We start from the raw sequence: 23,771 nt of genomic DNA, 5'->3' as shown, positions 1-23,771 counted from the left end.
TAATATTTTCTTTAGGTTTAGTTTGGAACTAATTATCACTTATGTCTGCAAGCGAAAACTAACACAAAACTAAACTAAAAGTCACTTTTTAGCAAGATACTGGAGCAGTTTTAGGTAAATATTCCCTAATAGTTGATCTGGGAGATTATTTCACTTATAAAAACCTTTATTTTGTTGTTAAAATGTGAAATGCTTCTTAGTATATTACATTTTAGATTTTTTTTTCCAGTTTGAGATTTTTTTATGTGCCATAAATTAAAAATATATATATTATAGCTAAACTTCCTCTCCAATAAGGGCCTTGGATATTTGTTAACATGATTCTGTTTTATGATGCTGAAGCAATAGAACTTCAAAGCATTCATTCACGTTTATATATATTTATTTATTTATTATGTATTGGATTTTTGTAATGTAACATGATTATTTCACTTATAGCAAAACATTTTTCCCATGTTAAAAGTGAAATAATCTGTACTAAGTACTTTTTTTCAATATTAAGAAATTATTGACTTAAAATAAGATCCTTTATATTGCTAAAAAGTTACTTCTAAGTACTTTATATCTTATTTCAAATGCATTGAGATGTTTACACTGGAAACAAGACCAAATATATTTGGTAACATTTTGTGTTTTTGCAGTTTAACGAGGTTAAATCTGGGATGTCTCTGTAAAATTTCCCCTCCTATCTATGAAATGTTCCTGTGTTTCTCTGTATTCTCACAGATTACCAGTCGGATAGCGACAGCTTCAATCCTACACTGTGGGAAGAGCAACGACAGCAGAGGATGACTGTGGCCTTTGACTTTGAGGACAAGAAAGACGAGGAAGACAACTCTGGGAAGGTCAAGGTCAGCTTTTTGTTTTTCTCATCCTGTGGATATTTAACAAAGCATTTTTAGCTGCATTATTAAAACACTGCAGAATGAATCTCATAAAGAGAATTAACTGTTTAATTTTAAGCAGGAGTGTCCAAAGTGAGGCCCGGGGGCTACTGGTGGCCCTTTGGCTGATTTTTTGAGGCCCCCAAAAAATGATGCAAATTTGGCCTCTAAATGTAGATGGATGCGTTTAATTTGTAAATCAGGGTAAATATTTTCTTACACACGAAAATGTAAAGTACAACACAAAGTATTCATGTTTTTATAACTAAATTTTAACAAAAGGTAAAATCATTTTTATCCATAGACATTTACTGAAAATCAGCTTTTATTCTCTCTTAAACTTTGACTGAATGTAGCAACATTTTTAAAAGAAAGTGACCAAAATCCTTGTCTTATTATTGAAAACATGTATCAATCTAGATGTCTTCCACAACAAAACTTCAAAAAATGTCCAAATTAAAAAAGCCAAAAAATTTATTTAAAAGAATTTCCAGAAAATTTCTGAGATTTTGACAAATGTACCCCGATAAGCCATCGGAAAATCCCTTTCAAGTTTTCGATCTGCAGTAAAAATCCGACTGCTTTATTGTCTTGATTTTACGTTAGGATTTTTTTTTGGCTAATTTTAAATCTACAATTTTGGACAAAAAGTTTGGACAGCCCTGATTTAAAGGTCCCTGTTGGCATCAGGTGGAGATAAACCTGAAGCGCTACCCAACGCCGTACCCTGAGGATCTGAAGAACATGGTCAAATCAGTGCAGAGCCTTGTGGGTAAAAGCATGCATCCAGGACATGGGCACCAGCACCAGCTGAGCTCAGGCACTGCCACCTCAGCAGGAACCAACATGGAGCATGCACACCTCAGCAAAGAGCAGTACGAGCCTCCGTGGCCCCTGCCCCCAAAAGAGGTGAGAAAGAGGCAGAAAACTGTAGAAACTTCCTCAATATTTCATGTCTTGACCTGAATTTTACATTGTTTTTACAAAATTTGGATTTATTTAAACATCACAGGCAGAGAATTCACTGGAAAAAATATTTTTTGAAACTGTCATGGTAAAAGGCAGAAAGACTTTAGCTCTTCTGCTTCTTCCAGTGCTAACTAGAAACAACCAATCAGAGCCTGTAGGCGGGGCTTAGCGCTGTTAGTCAAGCTCGTGTCCTCGCCCCTCGTTGGTTTGGCCACCATTGAGAAATCAATCACTTTATTTGTGTAGCGGATTTCAGCAGCAGGTGGTTCAAGAAGTTTTACGTTATAGAAATACAGAATTACAGATTTAAAAAGAAAAAATCTCAAACTTTACATTTTGATCACCGCAGGAAACTGTTTATTTTATAGCAGCGCGTTCATGGAGGTGATTGACAGCACTAAGATCCTCCCCCTGGCTCTGATTGGTTGGTTTTGACCGGGAGCCGTGCATTTCGTCAGACAGCAACAGCAGTTTGATCTTTTCTCAGATTGTCTGACTCATACGGTGACGACATAATGACAGTTTTCACAAATATAGAAAAGAAAACCATATTTTTTTTAAAAAATATATGTTTTTTTAAAAAAAAAACCATATTTTCTGATTGCTGCTTTAACTGTTCGGTTAACGCTGTCCATAAGGTTGCATTTGTGAGGTCAGACACTGATGTAGTCTCGTTGCAAGTGTGTTTGTCAGGCTTAGATGTGCCATGAAAACTGTTAAAACACCTGACTTCATGATGTTGATGAGAAAATGAAACGTGTTTGACCACTGCGTGTCTTAACCTCTTGCTTTGCTCAGTTGATGCAGGTCTTTGATTCATTTGACGGACGAAATGAAAATGTTTGCCAGGTGACGGACAGAGAGATGCAGGACTTCTCTCAGTCTCAGCTCATGGATCAAGGATCAATGCATAATTCTGGCATCGACATTCCCAAGAGGAAGGACAAGGAGGACTTGACAGAAAGTTCGGAGGTACAAAACCGTCGCTGCTCGCTCATAAAAACAGGAGTTAAGTGTTTACTGTGGAGTTGTTCTGTTTTTCTTGATATTAATACAATGCAGCCATTGAAGGGATAAAACACAAATATAAAACGCTGTTTTACAAACCAATAATTTACGTATCGGCTTGTCCTATAAATCTTTAATTTCTTCTTCGCATTTTACATTCTGAGTATGAAGTAAAAATAACGTAATATATCCAGGTCTTTTTGTCTCACTGTACGATCCTTCAGTAAATACAGTGGGAAGAAGAAATGCCCAATTGATGAAAAGAAACTGAAATTAAGCAGCACATTGTAAAAAAATGCAAAATATAATGTTAGTAGTTTTGGTTTAGTTTATAGTGCAAATATCTTAGTGCACTTGAAATAAGAAAAAACTAACTTTTTAGCTAAATCTAGAAGATTGTTTCCAGAAAATAAGTGAAAAGTTACTTGCAAGTTAATTTGTTTTATTCCACGTGAACTAAGATATTTACACCAGAAATTCAACAAAAATTACTTGGTGGGATTTTTGTGTTTTTGCAGTGCAGAGATGTTAAGTGTGATATAATAGAAAATATAATAATTGTGGTATTTAATTTTGCGCTGAATAAATGCACTGAAGTTGAAGCTGGTATTCTAAATCTTTGAAGGTGAAATAATGCTTCATTTATCTTTTTGTTCCGTTTGCACATCTGAGCAATGCGTTTCAGTGACTGAGTTTCTTTATCCTTCATTAGGACTCGATGGGCGGCTCTCCCAATGACATCCGCATCTCCGACATGAGGCCAACGCTGGTGGAGCCACCGATGTACAAACCAAAGGTGGTGCTGCTGGGGAAGGATAAGAAAGGTACTGCATCACGCAGAGAGATGCAATCACAAAGCCGCAAATGATAACCTGATGGTTTTATTTTTAGGAACTGTGAGGCGTGTTGCAATGGTGTCCATCAATTAGTCACAATGTGAGGCAGATTAACTGCAACACATCACAGAGAGAGAGATTCAATGAACCTCTAAATGCACCTCTCCGTCTGTTTGCCCTGTTTGAATTTTCTTGCATCTGAAGGAAACAAATCTAATTAAAAAAATAAAAAAAAAAATGAGCTAGCTCTAAATTATTTATTTAGCGCTTTAATTACTTCTTCCAAGGAAGAGTTAATTTCTCTTTCTGCTCCATAATGTCATCTGCTTTGCTTCATATTTGGTTTCTATGTCCATCTGCAGCGGCTCAGTCTTAATTTATTCAAATTTACAGCTGTGAAAACGTCCCTTGAAGGGGACATACGATGATAGATTTACGTTTTGTTCTTCCATTTGCGTTTTTGCTGCTTCCGAAAACAGTTAAAAAAAGCAAATTTTTGGCAGTAACTCCATGTGTTTTGGTTTCTGAATGATGAGCTGTTTCAAAAACTTCCTGTATCAACAGGCACCTCCCCTCACCTAAAATATCCAGAATTACTCAAGTAAAAAGTAAAAAAGTATTCGGCAAAAAAGTTTACTTGAGTAGAGAGTAACTAATCAAATTATCAATCATTTAATTTTAAAATCCAAAATATAAAATTAGGTGATTTTGTTTTTTTAAGGACCAAAATGACAATAATTCGTAAAATTAACACACACAAAAACAAGAAAAATTTCCAAATCAGTTTCTTTTAATAAAAAAAAAGAATAAACTTGAACACAAACTGCAGGTGTTCAAATAAATCTTTAACTTATTCATCCAGTGGATATAAAATCCAGAAATTTTACTCAAGTTAGCGATACTTCATAGAAAATTAACCAAGTAAAAGTAAAACGTACAGCACAGTAAAAATACTTTTTCCAAAATGGTCCCTCAAGTAAATGTAACTAGTTGCTACCAAACTGCAGTAAAATCTACCAAAATGCGACCTTGAGTAGCACAAAGCTATTCATCCTGTCATTGAAAGTGTTGTTTAGTTATTTTACAAAGAGACGTTTGTTCTTGTAGAGTCGACAGACGAGGAGGTCGATAAGCTCCACTGTCTGAACCACAGCGGCTCCTCGGCCACCTACTCCGACTACTCACCCTCGCAGGGCTCCTCGGGCTCCTCCAACCCGTCCGCCAACACACACTCACACACACACACTCATGCACACGCACACCCTCCCGCCCTGCCCGCCCCCAGTAAGGACCAGGCCCCTCAAACACACTGGACCAACAGGTAAATACGCCGGCTTCATGTTCCACGGCAAAAACAAAACATCTTATGGAGTGATTGTTCGTCTCGTTGCTGGAGACGAATCATCTTGGTTCACTTGAAATAAGACAAAAATAACTCAAGTATATTTTTGAGTGAATATTTGCTTAATATTGATGATAAAATACTAGCTGCCCTGGCAGATTATTGCATTTTTAAATGGGGAAAATGTCTTGTTGGAAGCAGTGGCGTCACTAGATCTATTTTATGGGGGCCCGAGCCCCATAAAATATTTCAATCCCCCTTGAATAATTTGGTGTTTTTCTTGTTGCCGCTATATTTTTAAATTTGATATAATGTTGCCAGAATATCAATTTAAAATGTTGTTTTTAAACTAAATATGATCATAAATATGTCAATTTCCCTTTACTTTATATTAAAATAGTCTGGAAAATATAACTGCACTTACTTAGAAGGTGAACAACATTTACATGTTAGCAACTTTTGCTTGGAAATCATCTAATACTGATTAACTATTTATAATCATATTTCATAGCATTTGTAGAGTTTTCTCTTACTCTAAATACTATTTTAACAGTAGCAAAGCAATTTCTTTGTTTTTGTTAGTTTCTGTTTGAGAAACTTTGTCCTCGCCTGTTCATCTCCTGGGGACGAAGCCCCCCTGGTGCTTAAAACCTAGTGACACCCCTGTGAAATAATTCGCCATTTTCATTGATATTTAAGAATTATTTATTTAAAACAAGCTCATATATCTTGTTAAAAAGTCACTTGTAAGTTAGTTTTTTCTTATTTCAAGTGTTTTAGACTTGACCGATACTTGGTCAAATTGTGTGTTTTTACAGTGTATGTTCTCATCTGTTATCAAGTTTTTTCCTCCATCTTTTCATATCTCACCCATCTATCAACTCGCTCCATCTTTTCCCTGCTCCCTCCATCTTTGTGCAACCTTCTCGTCTATCTGTTTGCTCGCGAAGGTCAGAGAGTCTTGCTAAGATGCTGCAGATTGCCGTTCAGTTTGTTCTTTCTCCGGTTTGAAGAGGCTTCCTGTGTGGGCTCCACTGTTTGGAGGCGCGTTGCTTTTTGCACAGAGAGATGAAAAGAACCAATTAAAGAGGCACGGTTCCTCTGCGGAGGGTATTGCACATTAATGATATAAGCTGACGTATGTGGAAATGAGAATCGCATTAAAAATTTATGTCAAAGCGTGTTTTGAATCTGGTTTCTGTCTCGCAGTAATGAACAGCACTAAAACATGTAATCTTAGATTGCAAGCCAAATCTGCTGCATTATAGCCTCAGGCATGATGATTAGTTTTTATTGAAGTCAGACTGTGTTACTGACAAATAATTTTCAATAAATTACCTGTTTGTTGAATATATCAGGTAGCAGTTACAGTCAAAATACATAATAAATAGAAAATCTTTTCGTTTTTAAGTGAAAGTCAGCCTTTATGTTTTTAGGGAATGTTTTGTGCTAAAACCTTGGAACATTTTTAGTATCTACGGTTAATCTGTGTTTTTATGGAGGACTGAGAAACTTCACAAATAAACATATGCAGATACAAAATGTGTGAAATCCCTGAAAAATTGCATTTTTGCATCTAATAATCCTCTGTTAGTATTCAGATTTTTCTGGCTCTTCATCTTGAAAAGCTCCTGCACTAGAAACATACATCCTCTCACTTTCCCATTCTTTCTATCCCACTTTCACGTTGACATTTTTTCAGCATTATATTAGTTATTTCACAAAGTCTGTTCAGATCTCAGTCTGTTTTCTGTTTTTTTTATTTATTTGCCTGCGTCCTCGTGAAACATATTTGTTTACAAAGATGCAAATGACAGTGAAAAGAGTTTGAAGGCTCTTGCATTTGGCATCCGTCCTCTTAGAAACATAATTACTCCAAACATGGTTCTTTGCCCAGTTGATGTTTAGGAGGAACATCAGAGATGGAGAGAAAGTCGTTCTGTTCCGAGTGCCAGTGGGTCGGACTGCACAGCACGTGTTCATGATTGCACTGACTATAGCATGAAACAGTTCAGTTTGTTCCCTTTATAAGCATCTCCTCATATGTTTTATTTTCGTAGACTTGCACAGTCTTTCCCAAAGCCTATTGACTCCAAGCCCCTGCTGTCTCAGAGAGAAACCCCTCCATCGGGAACGCTGCAGCAACGGGGAGATCGGCGTCCACTCAGCGAGCCTTTTGATTGGTCGGAGGCCCAGCACTATGACAACACGGGTTTTGACGCCGAGGAGTCCCCGATGGACCCGACGTCCTCTAATACAAGTCAGGGTAATCCGCCGCTGGGCTCCAAACCCCGCAGCCAGTCGGCTCACGGTCGCCGGCCCCTCCTCAGGCAAGATCGAATCGTCGGAGTCCCCTTGGAGCTGGACACCCAGACACTCCCCTACCACAGTAACCAGCGCTCCACCCCGGATAACGACCCGCAATCTGGACCTTCCTCCCAAAACCCCTGGCAGAATTGGACCAGGACGCCCAGCCCATTGGAGGACAGGACTGCTTTCCCCTCAAAGCTGGACCTGACGCCAACCTCAAGCCCCAATCCTGACCGCAAGGACTTGGACTCAAGGTGAGCGACTGGAGATGCTGGCGGTTAATACAACTAATTAAATTAAAATTAGTTCCAATCGATTATCTGACAACTTCTACTTCGGCAAAAGCTTCTCAAACGTTTTCAAGTTGAGGAATACTTAACCTGTTTAATAACACTCACTGACCACCTAACTTCAAATTACCCTGCAACAACACAACATCTTAATATATACAGCCTAAAATTATAATATTAATCTCTTAACTCACTTATTGTGTTCAGGTAAATTGTTTATCTGTTGTTTTTGAGGATTACAGGCAAGAAAAGTTTTTCTTATCAGTTAATCGTTAGTCGATTGAAAAATATTAGTCAAGTTTAGAATATCTCATTAATGAGTAACTTACTATTATTAATCGAAAATAAACAGTTTGAATGCGATGCAACACCTCACAGAGGTTGTGCCTGTTTGTTTATTTTCTCTGATGTAATTCCCTGGAGGGTTTTTTACTTGCAGAATGGAGCAGGGCTCAGGACCTTTGCCCGGATCCTGGACGTATCACAACAGCCAGGGGGAGCAGATCAGGAAGGATCAGCTCACCGTTGGCGGGGGAAACAAGGTCACAGTGGTGATGAGTAAAAGCTCCGACCGACTTTCCCCCATGATGAAGGAGACCAGATCCAAGTTTAAGAAGTCCCAGAGCATTGATGAGATCGACATTGGCTCCTATAAAGTCTACAGGTAAGTTCAGCACGCACATGTAGTCTGTAAGTAATATCTCCTTTTTGTTTTGAAATGATACTGAATGTAGATCAAGTTGAGTTTCTTCCTGTAGAAACATGATACGTTCACTGATCAGAAAAAGATGGGATCTTTGAGTTTATTTTCATCTTTCTTCCCAGCATTCCTATGGAAAGCTACAGTTCATCCATCGAGCAGCAGACCAGTTTGGACCGCCCAGAGCTCCCTGGTTCCATGGAGCAGACCAGCATGTCACGGTCTCAGTCTGCCCCCATGTTGGACGATGAGCTGGGCTTCCCAGGACACGGAGGCGGCAACCAGAACCAGTCTGGACAAAATCAAAAACCTGCCATTCCTCACAAGGCCTATCATTTTGACCAGAACTACAACCCCCAGGTCGGAAATGCATTTATATAAATAAATATAGATATATTTATTCAACCCAGTTGACAAAATGAAGCCTGGAGATGTAAATTAATAATTCAATAATTAATGAGTAATCATCTGAACACAGCAGTGGTGGATTAGCTAATTTAAACTCCTGTTCTACTGATAATCTGTCAGAGTTGGTGTGATGATTGCCTTTTAAAAAAAATAAATAAAATAAATTAAGTGAAGCGAAACGCTCCGAATTCTGCAGCACATCTGCATGTTAAGATTGTCATAGTCAAGCTAGCATAGCTGACCGACTTCTCTCTCCCTTGCTATTTTTTAAGTTAAAAAGGTGAAATGTGACGCCTTGGAGCTCATCTAGTTATCATATTGTTGACAATTAGGAGGAAATCACCACATCTCTTTTTCCTATAGATGTCACACATACAGTTAAGATTTAGCTCATAATGTTGACAGATTTACCAATGTTAGTCATCATTGCCTCCAGCAGAAAACCAAGGGGTGGGATGACGTCACGTTGCAACGTAGTTCAAAATGTTTTTAAGAAATGCGGCATTTTGGGGCTAAATTCAGACAATTTTCAAATACTGAGCTTAGTGTGTCGACACTAATGCCTGAAACCTTTCCACTGACTCATTGAAGAACTTTCTACCCAATCAGGTGACCATAGATCGCAGGATCCCTCCTCCATTCCCCAACACACCAGATTATGTAAACCACTCCTCAAAGGCCATGGATTACTTGAGTCAACCTGGAAAGACGCTACCCAAGGAGCTTGTGAGTCCTCGGTATCGCGCGTATCCACCGCTGGAGATGTTTTCGTTCCCCCAAGCCCCAATCAACCAGGACGGCCCGTCCAGCCAGCAGCAGCAAACCATCTCAACTCAGCGCTCCAGGCCAGGCTTTCTGAGGCGAGCCGACTCTCTGGTGAGCTCCACTGAGCTTGCCTTGTTTCGTAGAGTTCACGAAGCCCAGCAGGAGGCGCTACAGGAAGCTCAATACAAGCATCAGGTATGAGCCAGTAAAAAAACAAAATCTTCCAAATTCATCGCATAACATATGCAACATCAAAAATGTGTTTATGTTAATCCACACAACACATATTCTGCTATAAATACATGAAAGCAATTACAGTAATCAAACCTCATCTGTTAATCTTGCTGCGCTGAAGTATTTTTTCAAATTGTGATAGCGTTTTTATGACATTCTAATTATTACAGTTTTTTTCTTTTATACTGTTCATAAAGTGTGCACTGCAAAAACGCAACATCTTACCGAGTAATTTTGGTCTAATTTCTAATGCAGAGATCATAGTTTATTTGAAATAAGACAAAACAAACTTATAACAGGATGTTTCTCTGCCAGTGGACCTTTTCACCAATATTGAGGTTTCAAAACTAGCTTTTTTTTATCTTGCTGAATAGTTGCTTATAAGTTTGTTTTGTGTTATTTTAAGTGTAGTAAAATATTTGCATTAGAACCTAAATCAAAAATATTCTCCAAGATTTTGTGTTTTTACAGTGTATTTTGAGAAAATCAAGTCTTTTTTCTTTATATTTCTGACTATTCCGTGAAAACTACAATCACTTTTGTGTTTTGATTCCAATGGATTTAAAATACAGCAGTAAAATAAAATAATTCAAATCAATGTGCACCAAATTAGCAAAATTTACATCTTTTGACAGTTTGTGATGTATGACAGTGTATGAATCTCACTGCACATAGAAAAAAATTAGGAAATTTCTAATAAAAATCTCAGAAATATTCTAGAACAAACTTGGAAATTTCTGAGCTTAAAGTCAAAAATTTGTGAAAAAAAAAATTATTGACTTGATGCAAACCCCTAAATCTTGCTGAAAAATTATTCTTAAGTTAGTTTTGTCTTATTTCACGTGTACTAATATATTTGCACTATAAACTAAATCAAAATGACTTGGTAAGATTTTGTGTTTTTGCAGTGTGCATCATATGAAGAAACTTGTGTCTAAATGGTGCAAAATGTGCATCTTCTTTCAGTTGTTTGATTTAATTTATGCTTATAATTTGACACTATAGCTGCTGTGCATTGATTCTGCTAAAATCAAACTAAAATGATTTATCTGTTTGGACTCAGACGGACCCGCCTCATTACAGTCGGGCTCTTGCCTACTCGTCCCCCATGGAGCATTCTGCCCTCACCAACATGTCTGACAACCAAAATCAGATGATGCACAACAAGAGAAACGGTCGCTACGACGACGACTACACCACTTACCAGGAGCAGAAGAAGCCCATGATTGGCTATCCGACCAAAAGTCTGACTCAGCGTCGCCCCCTGTCTGCCAGGAGCTACAGCACCGAAACGTACGGAGCATCTCAGGTAACGCAAAAGATGTACTTTAACAGCTTCTCTTTACTTTATAAGCTGGGTTTTGAGTTCTTGATTTCATCTATATTCATATATAATTAGATATGATATTTAATTTTTGTTTTAGTTAAAGCGAAAGCAGTTTTTCCATCTGTAAAACAACTTGTTTTTCTATGCTTTCTGCTGTTTGTATAAGTTTTTTTCTCAGAAGGTCACATTTTAAACATAAACAATTACATTTAAGAAGAAATATTTGCTTATCTGGGGTAATTTTCTACTGATAATTATGTGGCTTCTACCTCTCATTGTAGCAGTATTGTAAAAGAAATGATGAATATTGAAGCTTCCTTTCAGCCAGCTGACTGGCAGATTGTTGCAACAGATACTTTAAACTAGTCAGAGAAAACATATTTTGTAGCATCGCTATTTGGCTGGAATAAAAGCCCAAAAATATCTATTGCATCAGATTTTATTTCTTTTGATGTGGTTCAGATTCCTGAAGTCAGGCAAATGCAGCAGCTTGTAAGTGTAATAATTCCTGGAACACGCAGAGAGATGGCCTATTTTGGCAGAGAGGTTTAAGGATCTGGGATTACAACAGCTTCTTGATTCTTTCCTTTAATCATCTCGGTGTGAGTGAGCAGAGCGAGGATGGTGTTCGTTGCTGCTTCCTTGTTTTTTAAGACCCACTCCTTCATAAATAATCCCTTCAAGATATTCTGGGTTCGTTACAAGTCAGATGTTCCTAAAATACCCACAGAGATGTGTCCAACAGCATACCTGATTAGATGGCAAAACATTTCATCTGCTGTCGTTCAGCAGGAGAAAGTAGGGCGCATGGTGGCTGTTTGCAAAACTCAGATTACTACAGTGCTCATTTTGCTGAAAGCTGCACTATTTAGGTTTTAGAAAAACATATTTTTGACACATTTGCTGAAACTATCATTGCTTCATTAGAGTAAAAAAATCCATCTCTTCTTCCTGTTTCCAATGCTAACTAGAAACAGCCAATCAGAGCCAGGAGGCGGGACTTAACGCTGTCAATCATCTCTGTTTTTGAGAACATTTTCACATATTGAAACATTTAGAATATACATACATTAAAAAACTGTTTCCATTGGAATGTTCTGACAAATATGTAGACATATTCCAGATGTGTTGAAGTACTTCTCCAATAACTGTTACATTTATTTTGTTTGTATTAATGAACAAATCCTGAGTCTCAAAATCATTACAATGACACTTTATTCAGTCCATTGTAGACAGAAGAATTGAGTCAATTTACACCACAAAACTTAGAAATTTCTAGATGAATTTAAGAAATTTTCTTGAAAATTTTTTTCTAAAAAAAATGTTGCGATTATTCATAAAATGTTTGTTTTTATAGCAATTTTTCAACTTTTTAAACACACAAAAATAAAAACATTTTAAGATTAATCTCAGAAATTTTCAGTCCATCAATGTATTTGTTGTCCAACATCGTGTGTTATTGTGATCGTGTGTCAGGTTGTACTGATTGCAGTTTTATGGCCGATTAGCAAAATTTAAAAACCCTGACTAATTTTGTACTTATATTTATTTACTTTATGCAATTGTTTTAAATAAACCTTTGATTTGTTTACACTCTTTTCAGTCTAAAACATGTAAAACATTTGATGGTTTTCTCTAGATCCTGAAAGATTTGCGTCTCTATAAAAACTTATTTTCTGTAACAGTTCCATCCTCTGCACTCTCGTCGCTCTCTTCCCTCTGTGTTTCTACATTTTGACGGCCCGCAGGCCCGCCCCGTGTCGGCTCGCCCCACCATGGCCGCCCTGCTGGAGAAGATGCCGCCCGACTACACCCTGGCCACCTGCCCCGAGAAACCGTCTGAGGACACCATCAAAGTGAGACCCGTCGTCCCGCAGAAACCCGAGGACATCACCTCCAAGATGCCCGCCGACTGGAGGCAGCAGCTCCTCAGGCACATAGAGGCCAAACGGTTGGACAGGGTACGTCCACCCGCAGCAGAAAACACGTCCACAGCACACACACGGAAACACACGGCACTACGAAGCCCCCTCTGTCTGTATCCGTGTAAGTCTGTGTTGTAAGGTTGACGAGGTTCGTTTTCGGCTGCATGTGTGTCCACTCCACACTGTCACCGTCGGCCTGATCAGCCGCACACTCGCCGATGGATATGTGCTTGAAGAGTCACATTTCCTTACATTCAATTCAGCAAAATCTCCATTCGAATCAGCAATCTGATCCTGTCTCATTTTATCCTTTTCTTTTTCTTCCAAAGTGATGAAAATATGAGCCAGCATCGGGGTCATTGTAGATAGAAAAATGGAGTCAGTTTCCACCAAACGAACTCAGATATTTTGAGATTAATCTCTAAAATCTTCTAGAAAAAACAATGAATGTCTAAATTTGAACATTTTCTAGAAAAACAAAGATATTTTGAGACCTCAGAAATTTTTAGATTAATCTATAACAAATTTAGAAAAATGCCAAACATTTTTGAAACTCAGATTTGCTTTGTAGAAAGTTTTTTAAAATTAGTCTCAAAAGTTCACATTTTTGTCTCCATATTTGAAAAGTTTGAAAACTAAATGTTTTGAGATTTATCTCAAAATTTCTGGGGTTTTTTCTATATTTGAAAAAAAATTAGCTTGAAGCTCCTCTTACCGAGGAATTTTTAAACATTTCTCCCTTTTGAAACTTTTTTTTGTCTAAGATTTCAGAAAACAATCAGAATTTCTTTTAGCTTTTTCTTGGAAAAGTTAAATTTTTCAAGCCCTGAAATTTCAGGGGGGTGTTCTAGAAAATTTCTTAAATTAATCTAGAAATTTCTGCGTTTTGCTGTGGAAATTGCTCCTCTTTTTCTATGTACACTGGCCCTAATAGAGCGTCATCTCTTTTCTGAAATTCTAATGATTTTATAAGAGATTTTATTTTAAATTGACCCAATTTAATGCTGACATTCCTTTTAATTGTTTTCAATTGTCTGAAAAAAGTTTGGAAATTGTCACAGATGATATTTTGAAGTTTAAATTGTCTTCATATTTGTATAAAGTTGAAAACAATAACTCCCTGTACAAATATTAAATATTTACTTTCAAATAATTTCTCTGTGGTACAGTTAAGGCCAAAATTATTCATACCACCCTGTTGTAGAGCTAGATTCAAAAAATTGCAGTTATGTTTACAATGTACCAGAAAAATGGCATTTCAAAAATCATATTATTCTCAATAATATTTGGAAATGTATTCGTTGGTATTAAACCAGTCCAATCCTCCTCATTATAGCTGCGCAGCTTTTAAGGTTTTCCTTACCTCCACTGATTTATTTATTATGTTTTTCTGAATGAATCTGCGTCAGGCTGGGCCAAATTAAATACTCCGGTCAGACAGAAGCAGGAGAATTGGGCAAAATAAAAAGGTTAAGAACAGTAGACATAACTCTTATTTAGTCATACAAAAAAACATCTGGTTTTGATGATTTTTAACTTTTCCAGTAACATTTTTAAACTCTTGGTTAAGTGTGTATAAAGTTGCTGGAATGATCCACTTCCTGTTTTGTGTGTATTGACCAATCACTAGCTAACATTTTTCTGTGCTTTCAGCAACTCTGCACTGTTGTTGTTGTTGTTGATTTTATATCCGTGTTGTTGTTTGTATATTTGTTTTATTGTGGAGCTGTGCTGGCTCGCTGTGTTGGCTCCGCCCCCTTCCCCCTCCCCCGTCATTCATGTCATGTGATGTTGTCTCCTCCAATCAGAGTGGTGTCCTAAAGCACAACACGCTCACCCTGGGCATGCTCTATCAGGGCGGGGGTCACGGCCAGGGGCGCAGCACCACTTTGAACTTTAACCTTTACAATAACACTAGGCATGAGCCCCCTGCTGGCCGCTGGCTGCCACTACCTCCGCCTCCGTCTGCCATCACTGTGAGTATCCTGATGAGAGAACTGAAACCCTGATTACTGCATACATATGATCACAAAAGCTTTGGGGAGCTGCAGGCAGTGGTCGTTTTAAGCACATTAAACGTCCTTTGTTTGTTTTTTGACTGTTTATATCACCTGCATGTTTTATCCAAACAACTAGAAGAGTCACAGCAATTCTACCTGGCAGGACTTATATGAATCTAACATAATATTCCATAATAGTATTTGCAGCTTATTAAAGCTTATTAAAGTGGACGTCATTTGCTGTGAAAAAATGTGGAAGAGGATTTGGGCTGCTGGGGGGGAAAATCCAGACTGTTTTCTCAAAATTCTGATTTTAAATTTATAATTTTGACTTTAAATTCAAATTCTAAATAAGAATTCTGCTCTTTTTTTCTAAATATTTACATTTTTGTCTCAGAATTTACTTTAGACTCGGAATTCTGACTTTTAATTCAGAATCAGACTTTTTTTTCTCTGAATTATTTTTTTTCTGAAAAATTTAGGCTTTAAAATCAGATTTCTAATTTCTCAAAATTCTGTCTTTTTTCTCAGAATTTTGACTTTTGATCTGAAAAGATTAAAGTAACACTCTAATCTGTCTAGCAGTGACCAGATTAGGACTAAAGTTAGCATCAGGTTTAAACAGTTTTAAACCTGTTACAGTTTCACTCTTCAGAAAAATATACCAATAAATTATGACTTTTGTGGAACTAGTGTTAAGGTATTTATAAAATAAATAAAATATTTGTTCAAGCTAAAGAGTAAAAACGCAGACATGCTTTTCTTTGTGTTGGTAATTAACTGATTTTAGTTGGAAAGTATAATCTTCCAGCCTTAATCCTGTTAAAAAGTGTAATCTCACCAGTTGATTACTGCTGTGAACCTTTTCAGTATTTTTCTGTCTCTGTTTCTCAGACACCTTCTCAGCAGGCTGCAATGCTGGATAATGACCAGGAGGGGGTGACAGGGAGCAACCAGTGGGCTCCCTACTCACTCGGCCGAAGAGACGTTCCGCCTGAGAACCTCATGAAAAAGGTAAAGGATCAATAAATCAGTGACTGTAAAAGGTAAAACCTGCTTTCAGTGGCAACATAGCAGTGATTGTGACGAGTTGTCATTATGCGGTGCTTGTTTCCACAGGGCGGACATTCACACAATCAGTCACACAACACCATGATCGTCACCTCGTCCTCCTCATCCTCGGCCACCGTGTCTCACCGCGTCGTCGGGCAGCAGGTTTATGACGGGATGATGAACAAGGGCGGCCAGTACCAGCAAGGAATGTCGCTGTCAGTGGTACCAGCTGGCGGCCCGGGCCAGTACCAAGGCAACGTCTCGCAGGGTACACCACAAAACTTACCTCCATGTTTTACATTTAATGCCTTGCAGCGCTGCAAAAACATACAATCAGACCTTTTTTTGTTTCTTTCTACTGCACATGAAATCAAACAAGTGCAGTGAGTAAAAGTAACTTGGAAAAACTATTTGAGCTTATTTTAACTAAATAATTCCTTAATAATGATTTTAAAAACTAGCAGATTATTTTACTTATAACAAGGGAAAAATATCTTGTAATAAGTGAATTAACCTGCCAATGAAACAAAGACTTTTTCATCAATATTGAGAAATTTAGTTAAAATGAGCTAATTTTCACCCATGTGCCTAAAATCAGCACTGCAAAAACATAAAACCTTATGAAGTATTTTTAATCTAGTTTCTAGTGCAAATATTTTACTTGAAATAAGAGAATTAACTAACATTTCAGCTAGAAGCTAGAAGAGCTTGTTTAAAGTGAATAATTCTTTAATACAACTTCCTTCGGCAGATTGATTCAGCTATAGCAAGATGTTTTACCCTCGTCATAAGTGAAACAATCTGCTAATAGGACTGATCGATGTTAAGGAATTACTTAGTTAAAAAAAGCTCAAAAAGTTACTTGTAAGTAAGTTTTCTCTTCTACGATATTTGCACTAGAAACTACATTACAGTTACTTGGTAAGATTTTGTGTTTTTACAGTGAAAAGCATCAATATCCTTTGATTTTTCCAACATTTTGTCATATTGTTGAAGGATTTGTAAGTTAGTGAATGCAAAATACTTTATATTTGTGATGTGGAATGTAATAAAATGGTTTAATTGCGTATTGTCAATAGTGTTTTCCAATAACTACCTGGTCAACTTTTCTGAGGGAAACCCAGACTTCTAAATAAGAAACCAATCTTTAATGTGTTTTTGTCTTCAGGCCTTCCCTCCCCAGGCCAGGCGTACCCCAGTGGCGGCCTCCCCATGGCGCTGTCGTCGTCTGGAAACCAATCTCAGTACAACCCCCACCCCTCCCATCAGCCGGCCACCAATCCGCAGTACCACGTGAACCAAGGCATGACCCACAGCAACCAGGCCGTCATGGCGAGCCACACCAACCCCCGGCCTCAGAGCGCTCGCTGCCTGCTGCAGACGAAAGGCCAGAAAAGCACGGACGGTTTCCAAGAGCAGGTATGGAAGGTGCTTGTTCTGCAGAGCACAAGTCGTTAGCATTCATCAAATACAATAATGGCTGATTTTTCCCAAGCAGATTTTGATGCAAAAACAGAAAGTCACGTATATTTGGTCTCGTTTATTATGCAAATATGTTAGCATATTTGATTTAAAACAAACCAAACTTATAAAGTAACTTTTTAGGAAGACATAGGAGCTATTTTTGTGTAAATAATTAACATTAATGAACTCCTTAATGAAAAATATCTAGTTATAAGATTGTTTTTCTTTTTGTCGTAAACAAGCAGCTAATATTGGTAAAATGTGGAGATAATTAAGTAACTTAGAGCCTCCGTCTGTGCTGAAACCAAGCCAGACGTGTCAGTCGTAATCAGAAACGTTCTGCAGATGGAGAGCGCCGTCCCAGTTCAGAGAGGGACATGAAGTCATTTGCACCAGTCTGCACCGCGACCTCCTCTGGGTTTTTCATTGTTTTTCTTGTTTTTCCCCCTTCATTGCAAGAGATAGCTTCCCATCATGCCAAACAGCAAAGCACAGGCAGTGTCATTTGTGGCCTGGTTGTTCCAGATAGCTGGCAGAGCGATCCTCCTCGTGTTTCTTTGCCGTTTTCGCCGTGCGTGCGTTTCACGTTGAGCTGTCTCTCTCTGCTCTTCTGCCAGCTGTGTGTGAGGATAGAGAAGAACCCCGGCCTCGGCTTCAGTATCTCTGGCGGCATCAGCGGCCAGGGCAACCCCTTCAAACCCTCCGACATGGTACGACCTGACCCAGCCTGTCAGCCAATCACAGCCTCCTCAGCTTTACCTCAGAGTTGCCATGGAAACTGCAGCTCGTTACCGCAGTGTTTGTCTGTGAGGCGGTGAGGCCGACGTGGTTCACTTACAGTGAATATTTCCTTTTTCTAAACAGCTCAGGTTCATTTATTGGGCTTAATTTGACTCAAAGAGGCAGGGTTATGTTTGTTTTCCAGGCACATCGTGGCATTTTGGAGCTAAATTAACCAGAGGTGGGCAGAGTACAAGTAAAAAGTAGCCAAGAAATGAAGAGTAAAGAAGTATTTGGTACAAAGTCTACTCAAGTACTGAGTAACAGATAAAATTATCAATCATTTAATATGTAAAAGTTGCATAATCAGAGAAACTAAAATATAAAGCTAAGTCAAAAATAACAATAATTCATCTAAGTAATAAAATCTGAGAAATCAAATGTTTCCAAATGAGTTTCTTTCAAAATAAAACTTATGAAACTTTAACAAAAACTGCAGGTGTGTGTCTGTGTCTGGTGAATTTTTGGTTAAAACATGTTTGTTTTTCATTTAGCGAGTAAAAAATCCAGAAATTTTACTCAATTCAGAGCAGAAAATACAGCGTAGTGAAAATACATATTTTTCAAAATAGTTACTCAAGAAAATGTAACTTGATACTACCAAACTCTACAATCAAGTCACTATATTACCTTCAGTTGTTAAAAAATGCTATAAATTTTAAATATGCCTCCAAATTGAACCTCTGCCTCTTTAAATCCTCGCGCTCTCTCTGAAGTCATCACAACATGGCTCCTCTATTAACCCTTTAAAAGATTTTTTATCAGTAAAGCAGCTCATATGATGAGCTCAGCAGTTCCATGAGGTGTTTGCTGATTGCTACTGGCTAGTCTGAAGGAGCTGAGTGGGTGGGGGAGGGAGCGTTGTGAGAAACCACAGCTTCCAGGAGGAGCTAAACATGAATGAAAATATCAAAGCAATGCTCCGGTTGTGTTTTTGATGTAAAGCTACAAAGATCTGATTTAAGCTAACACTGCCCCTTTAAATGTATTCAAAACGTAACTGAAACTCCTCAGGTTAGTAGAAAAAACTAACATTTTCCGGAGTCTGCAGCTGTATTGAACCGCCTTGTAGCATCATCAGACTTCCTCAAATCTTACAAGACACGCCAATGTCTTTCATCGACTTGACTTCTAAATTTGACTGAGCCTGTCTGCAGCAGCAGCAGCCTGTTGGGGCGGAGATCCCCCAGGCCCGCTCCACAAGGCGACCTGTCCCAGAAACGAGTCGCTCCGGTCGGCCTCAAGGAGATTTTTGTGCCGCACACAAAAAGCTCCAGCTGCTATCTTTAGCCGACTGCTCAGTTCTGGGGCGCAGTGGGCGATTTTAGATGTTTGCTTTGATTCAGGATGGAAGGTGTGACGTTTTATTCTGACGGGACGGCCCACTCTGAGGACGAATGGTGAAGTTTTACTTTGAAGGTAGGAAGAAAACTGTTGTTTAACTTTTATATTAAGGTCGGGTACCTGCTGACTTCAGCAGTTATTTTATAGTTCCTTTTATTCTTTATGGGTCATAAAGAGGCAACAGAGTCTCTGCAGATGAACCTTTTTGCGTAAGTAATGACAGAATGCATACTCTATAAAAAAACATCTTAAATTATAATATTTTTACAAGTTTTGGAAAAGCCTAACTCTTGAACTTATTCCCCTTATGTCTGATTAGAACCAGAATATTCAAAACTTGTTTTAAGACTTTAAAAACTGTATTTATAGAGTGGAAATTATTTATGTCAGAAGCAGTTATAGGTTTACTTTTAAGCATAATAAAAGGGCATTATTATATAACATTCATATTTTTGAGATTTACATCATGTCATAATGTTATTAACTCATCAAAAACATACATGAAAATAGTTTCTTCTCCCACGGCAACCATTCGGCTGGGCGGACCTTGCTCCATCTTCAAGGCACAGCCCCTTCAGACTAGCTAGCAGCAATTAGCAAACACCTGGTGGAACCGCACATCTGCTGAGCTCGTTATGCAACGCTGGTCAAAACGTTAAAGGGTTAATAGAGGAGCCATGTTAGGATGACTATATGAGTTACAGAAAGAGCAGAAGTTTTTAAAGAGACAGAGACCCAATTTCAAGGTGTTACAAAGTAAAATTGATTTGAAGTCATATTTGGTATATATAGCATTTTTTTTAACAACAGAAGGTAACATGGTTATTTGGTTGTGCCATAAAATGATAAACACATAATGCTGCCCTTTTACGGTGTTGGAATAACCCTTAAAAATTCAATTTAATTGGGAATCTGCAGAGTACTCTCCATTTAATCTGTAATTCTTTAAATATACTACAAAACGCTGCTGTGCTGTAATTGCAGCAAAATATTTTAAAGAAGTGGATGACCCCACCTTTGCCTTCAACTTTACAGCCTTTTGCAATTTCAGGAAAACTCAATAAAACCCATCAGAGTGAAATATTCTGCAAACTCCTGTTGTCAGAGTGAAAAATCAGCAGATATGTTTGATGTTTTTCACTGATATTTACCCTGGATGTTTTGCATACGCGGTATTTTGTATTTCCCAGGTTTAGGCCTTTTAAATTCACAAAATTACACATCAGTGCTTTGAATACCAGAGCTACAGAAATACAGTGTCACACATCCTTGGTGTGGTAGCTCCCTCTAGTGTTCAGCTTGCATTATTTTGAAATGAGTCATCCCAACATGGTGTGTCAAACTGAAGGTTCTGGGGCCAAATCTGGGCAAATAGCTCTTTGTGTGGCCCTCTGGACGCCAGAGAAGTGCAGAAAAAAAACATTATGTGCTTAAATATTATTTTATCTGTTTTTTTTGTTGTTTTTTTTACAAATTCACACAGAATCAACACGTTTTGTTCTAATGTGAAATTATGAGTTAATTTCAAATTTTCCTCAGAAAATGGTCAACAACATCGAGTTTCCAGATGCTAACTCCCACCTGCCTCAGCCGTAGAAAAGAAATCACATTTACTGCCATACATCAGCACAGAAATGTTTAATAAATCTCCAGAAAACAATCATTAAATTCTCAGTGTGAGAAGATATTTAGAGCAGTACTCATTTAAAGGTTTTTATCAATGTTTTTTGAAAACATTCATGATCTGGATATGTTTCAAAATGCAGATAAATTTGACGACCTTCACTTTGGACATACTGTACAATGCAAGTCATAAATGTAACAATTTCAATAAGGGTTGCCTGATAATAAATAGTAACCAGCTGTAAAAAAAAGTACCAACTTTAATTTGTAGTTAAGTGAGGAACTAAAATGCGACGTCTAATTAACTTTAAGTTGCAGCGGCGTATTCTCTTCCTGCTCCGGGTCGGGTTGAGCCCATTGAAGGCCCCCTGCAGGAGTCATTACTCGGGTCTGAACAGAAACAACAGTAATCCTGAAGGATCGGCTTTAAAACACGTAGCGGCTCTCTGCACCTCTGGGTCCGTTTCAGTTCTGGTTAATTAGAGCGCAGGAAGAAGAAAAGTCGCCTCATATTGACTGGATCTTTGATTTGTTTGCTTTTCAGAAGAAACTCTTTTCTTCTCTATATTTGTTATATAAGGCTCTTCTCTGAAAGGTAAAACTAACAAAATATAAGATTTAAATTGAGAAAACATTTTTGCTACCTGAAATCAGTGAAAACAAAAACTTTCTTTTAATTTTTCTATATACAACAAACATTACAAACTGACAAAAACCAAAAAGATGTATTGTTGTACAAAACAATGAACAAGATAATAGAATGAATAACAAACAATAAAACAAACAAGGAAATTTACATTAGGACATACTTTTTTCTGTTAATTTTTTCTGTTAATTATTTTCCTTTTGAATTATTATTTTTCTTTTCTCTTCAATACTGCTAGAATAACCCAGCATCACAGATATTTTGGATAAAAGGGAAAAAGATGAGAGAAAATAGAAAGCAAACAGATAAATATATATTAGTACATTCCAGAACAAAGTAAAAAAAAATAAAGGATAATTAAAAAAACACTCTGTGATCTTACTATTAGGCTCCTCTCTGGTCTTTGCTTCCGCAGTGGCACTAATTACCAAAAACAGACAGAAATTATTGATATAATATTGTTTGTTTTCATTCTTATGAATCTTTCATTCTGTTTTTGCAAAAAAAAAATCTATATAATTTTAAAAAATCTTTTGCTGAAATGTCGTCCAATTAAAAGGTAGTTTTTTTGAGATGAAACATGAATTTATTTCAAATCTAGTAATTGTTTTTTTTTTTTTTTTTTTACCAGAGATGCCTTTCTCTGGAGATGTTGTACTTTTAAAAATCCATATATATTTTCCCCTTTTGTTATTACCACTGTTGCACACTAAGCTAACTCTGATTCAGCTGCTAAAATCTCATCAGTCTGTGGAAAATATTTCTCAATGTTTTACAGATTAAGACCATTTTAACGATTCCTTGCTTTGTTGTGTTTTTCAGCTCTGTGTGTGACTGTTTCACACTGTTATTAAAATCAGCTGATGGCATATTTCCTTTAAATATACAGTGAGCTTTATCCAATCAAAGGCTAATTGGCTCCAAGCAAATGCCAGTGTGAAAGCACCGACTTTTCAAGAGTCTGCATGGCAAATTAACCAAGTTTGTTGCGGGATAATTGAAGTATTTTACTGTCTGTATGAGGCTCACTGTATGATTGTCAGTGTTGCCACAGTGTTAACACCTCTTTGTGTCTATTGATGTGTTTACTCACTCACTGTAGTGTCCTGGGTGGTGCTGCACCGTCACTACTGCATCATTTTTTATGTTTCCGGTTCTCTTGTGTCCCTCCTTAACGGCACATTTACCTGTGTTCAACATGTAAGCAGCTTGTTGAACCATGTGGAGTTTCTGCAGCTGCATTGTCTGACTCCTCTGTGTTCGAAAACATCTTTCAGCTCTGGGTGAAAAGATGTTGGTGTTTTTACAATCTCTGCCTTGGGTAATTGAGAAATGAAAACAGATGGGGGTGGGGAGGGCTGATTGCTGATATCTACTTATTTCCAAACCCACACATATTTTCCTTCCCATATTCTTGAATTATTTGCTCTTTGTTTATTTTACTACATTTTTAGCTCTAGCCAATAAAAAATATTTTTTTAAAAAATGCTAAAGCAGTTTCTAAAATAAAATTTAAAAAATAGCATTATCATAAACAATCCTTACTACTACTTTTGCAGTATTTTCATTCCTTTGAGGGAGAAATCTGATTTGTTTCAATATTCATTTTGTGTTTGGGGTTGGGTTGGATATTGAGATGAGCATGAGAAAGGCAAAGATTCTAAACCATCGTGTCCCTGTGTTGTCCTAACGGTGTATCATTTTGACTTATAGGGTATCTTTGTTACTAGGGTACAGCATGACGGACCCGCCGCCTCCTCACTGAAGCCTGGAGACAAGATACTGCAGGTAACATCCTCCCATTCGACATCAGCAACATCCGACCTTTTCAAATAATGAGGCAGCATATTCAGCAGGACATAG

The 23,771-nt window shown here is 37.6% G+C and overlaps 1 protein-coding gene across 10 annotated transcripts in view; it reads left to right on the top strand.

Moving 5' to 3' along the window:
• The window catches only part of lrrc7 (leucine rich repeat containing 7), a 77,605-nt gene that overhangs the window by 48,633 nt on the left and 5,201 nt on the right, over window positions 1-23,771 (top strand). For 5 of the 10 annotated variants that reach the window (XM_055051052.1, XM_055051111.1, XM_055051063.1 and 2 more), the window contains 17 exons: window positions 727-851; window positions 1,575-1,793; window positions 2,652-2,825; window positions 3,574-3,685; window positions 4,805-5,018; window positions 7,100-7,603; window positions 8,079-8,303; window positions 8,465-8,699; window positions 9,357-9,707; window positions 10,810-11,055; window positions 12,822-13,034; window positions 14,807-14,974; window positions 15,893-16,012; window positions 16,118-16,319; window positions 17,220-17,470; window positions 18,133-18,225; window positions 23,622-23,696. In XM_055051052.1, the coding sequence (XP_054907027.1) occupies window positions 727-851; window positions 1,575-1,793; window positions 2,652-2,825; window positions 3,574-3,685; window positions 4,805-5,018; window positions 7,100-7,603; window positions 8,079-8,303; window positions 8,465-8,699; window positions 9,357-9,707; window positions 10,810-11,055; window positions 12,822-13,034; window positions 14,807-14,974; window positions 15,893-16,012; window positions 16,118-16,319; window positions 17,220-17,470; window positions 18,133-18,225; window positions 23,622-23,696 (3,527 nt within the window). Of the gene's footprint in view, window positions 1-726; window positions 852-1,574; window positions 1,794-2,651; window positions 2,826-3,573; window positions 3,686-4,804; window positions 5,019-7,099; window positions 7,604-8,078; window positions 8,304-8,464; window positions 8,700-9,356; window positions 9,708-10,809; window positions 11,056-12,821; window positions 13,035-14,806; window positions 14,975-15,892; window positions 16,013-16,117; window positions 16,320-17,219; window positions 17,471-18,132; window positions 18,226-23,621; window positions 23,697-23,771 lie in introns of those variants that run through there. The other 5 variants (XM_055051095.1, XM_055051079.1, XM_055051085.1 and 2 more) reach the window with 3 other exon arrangements.

Source organism: Poeciliopsis prolifica, unplaced genomic scaffold, assembly GCF_027474105.1.
Source record: "Poeciliopsis prolifica strain line A6 unplaced genomic scaffold, Auburn_PproV2 SCAFFOLD002, whole genome shotgun sequence".
NCBI lineage: Eukaryota > Metazoa > Chordata > Actinopteri > Cyprinodontiformes > Poeciliidae > Poeciliopsis > Poeciliopsis prolifica.
The sequence above is the reverse complement of the archived record's forward strand: the minus strand, read 5'-3'. Positions and strand labels throughout refer to the sequence as shown.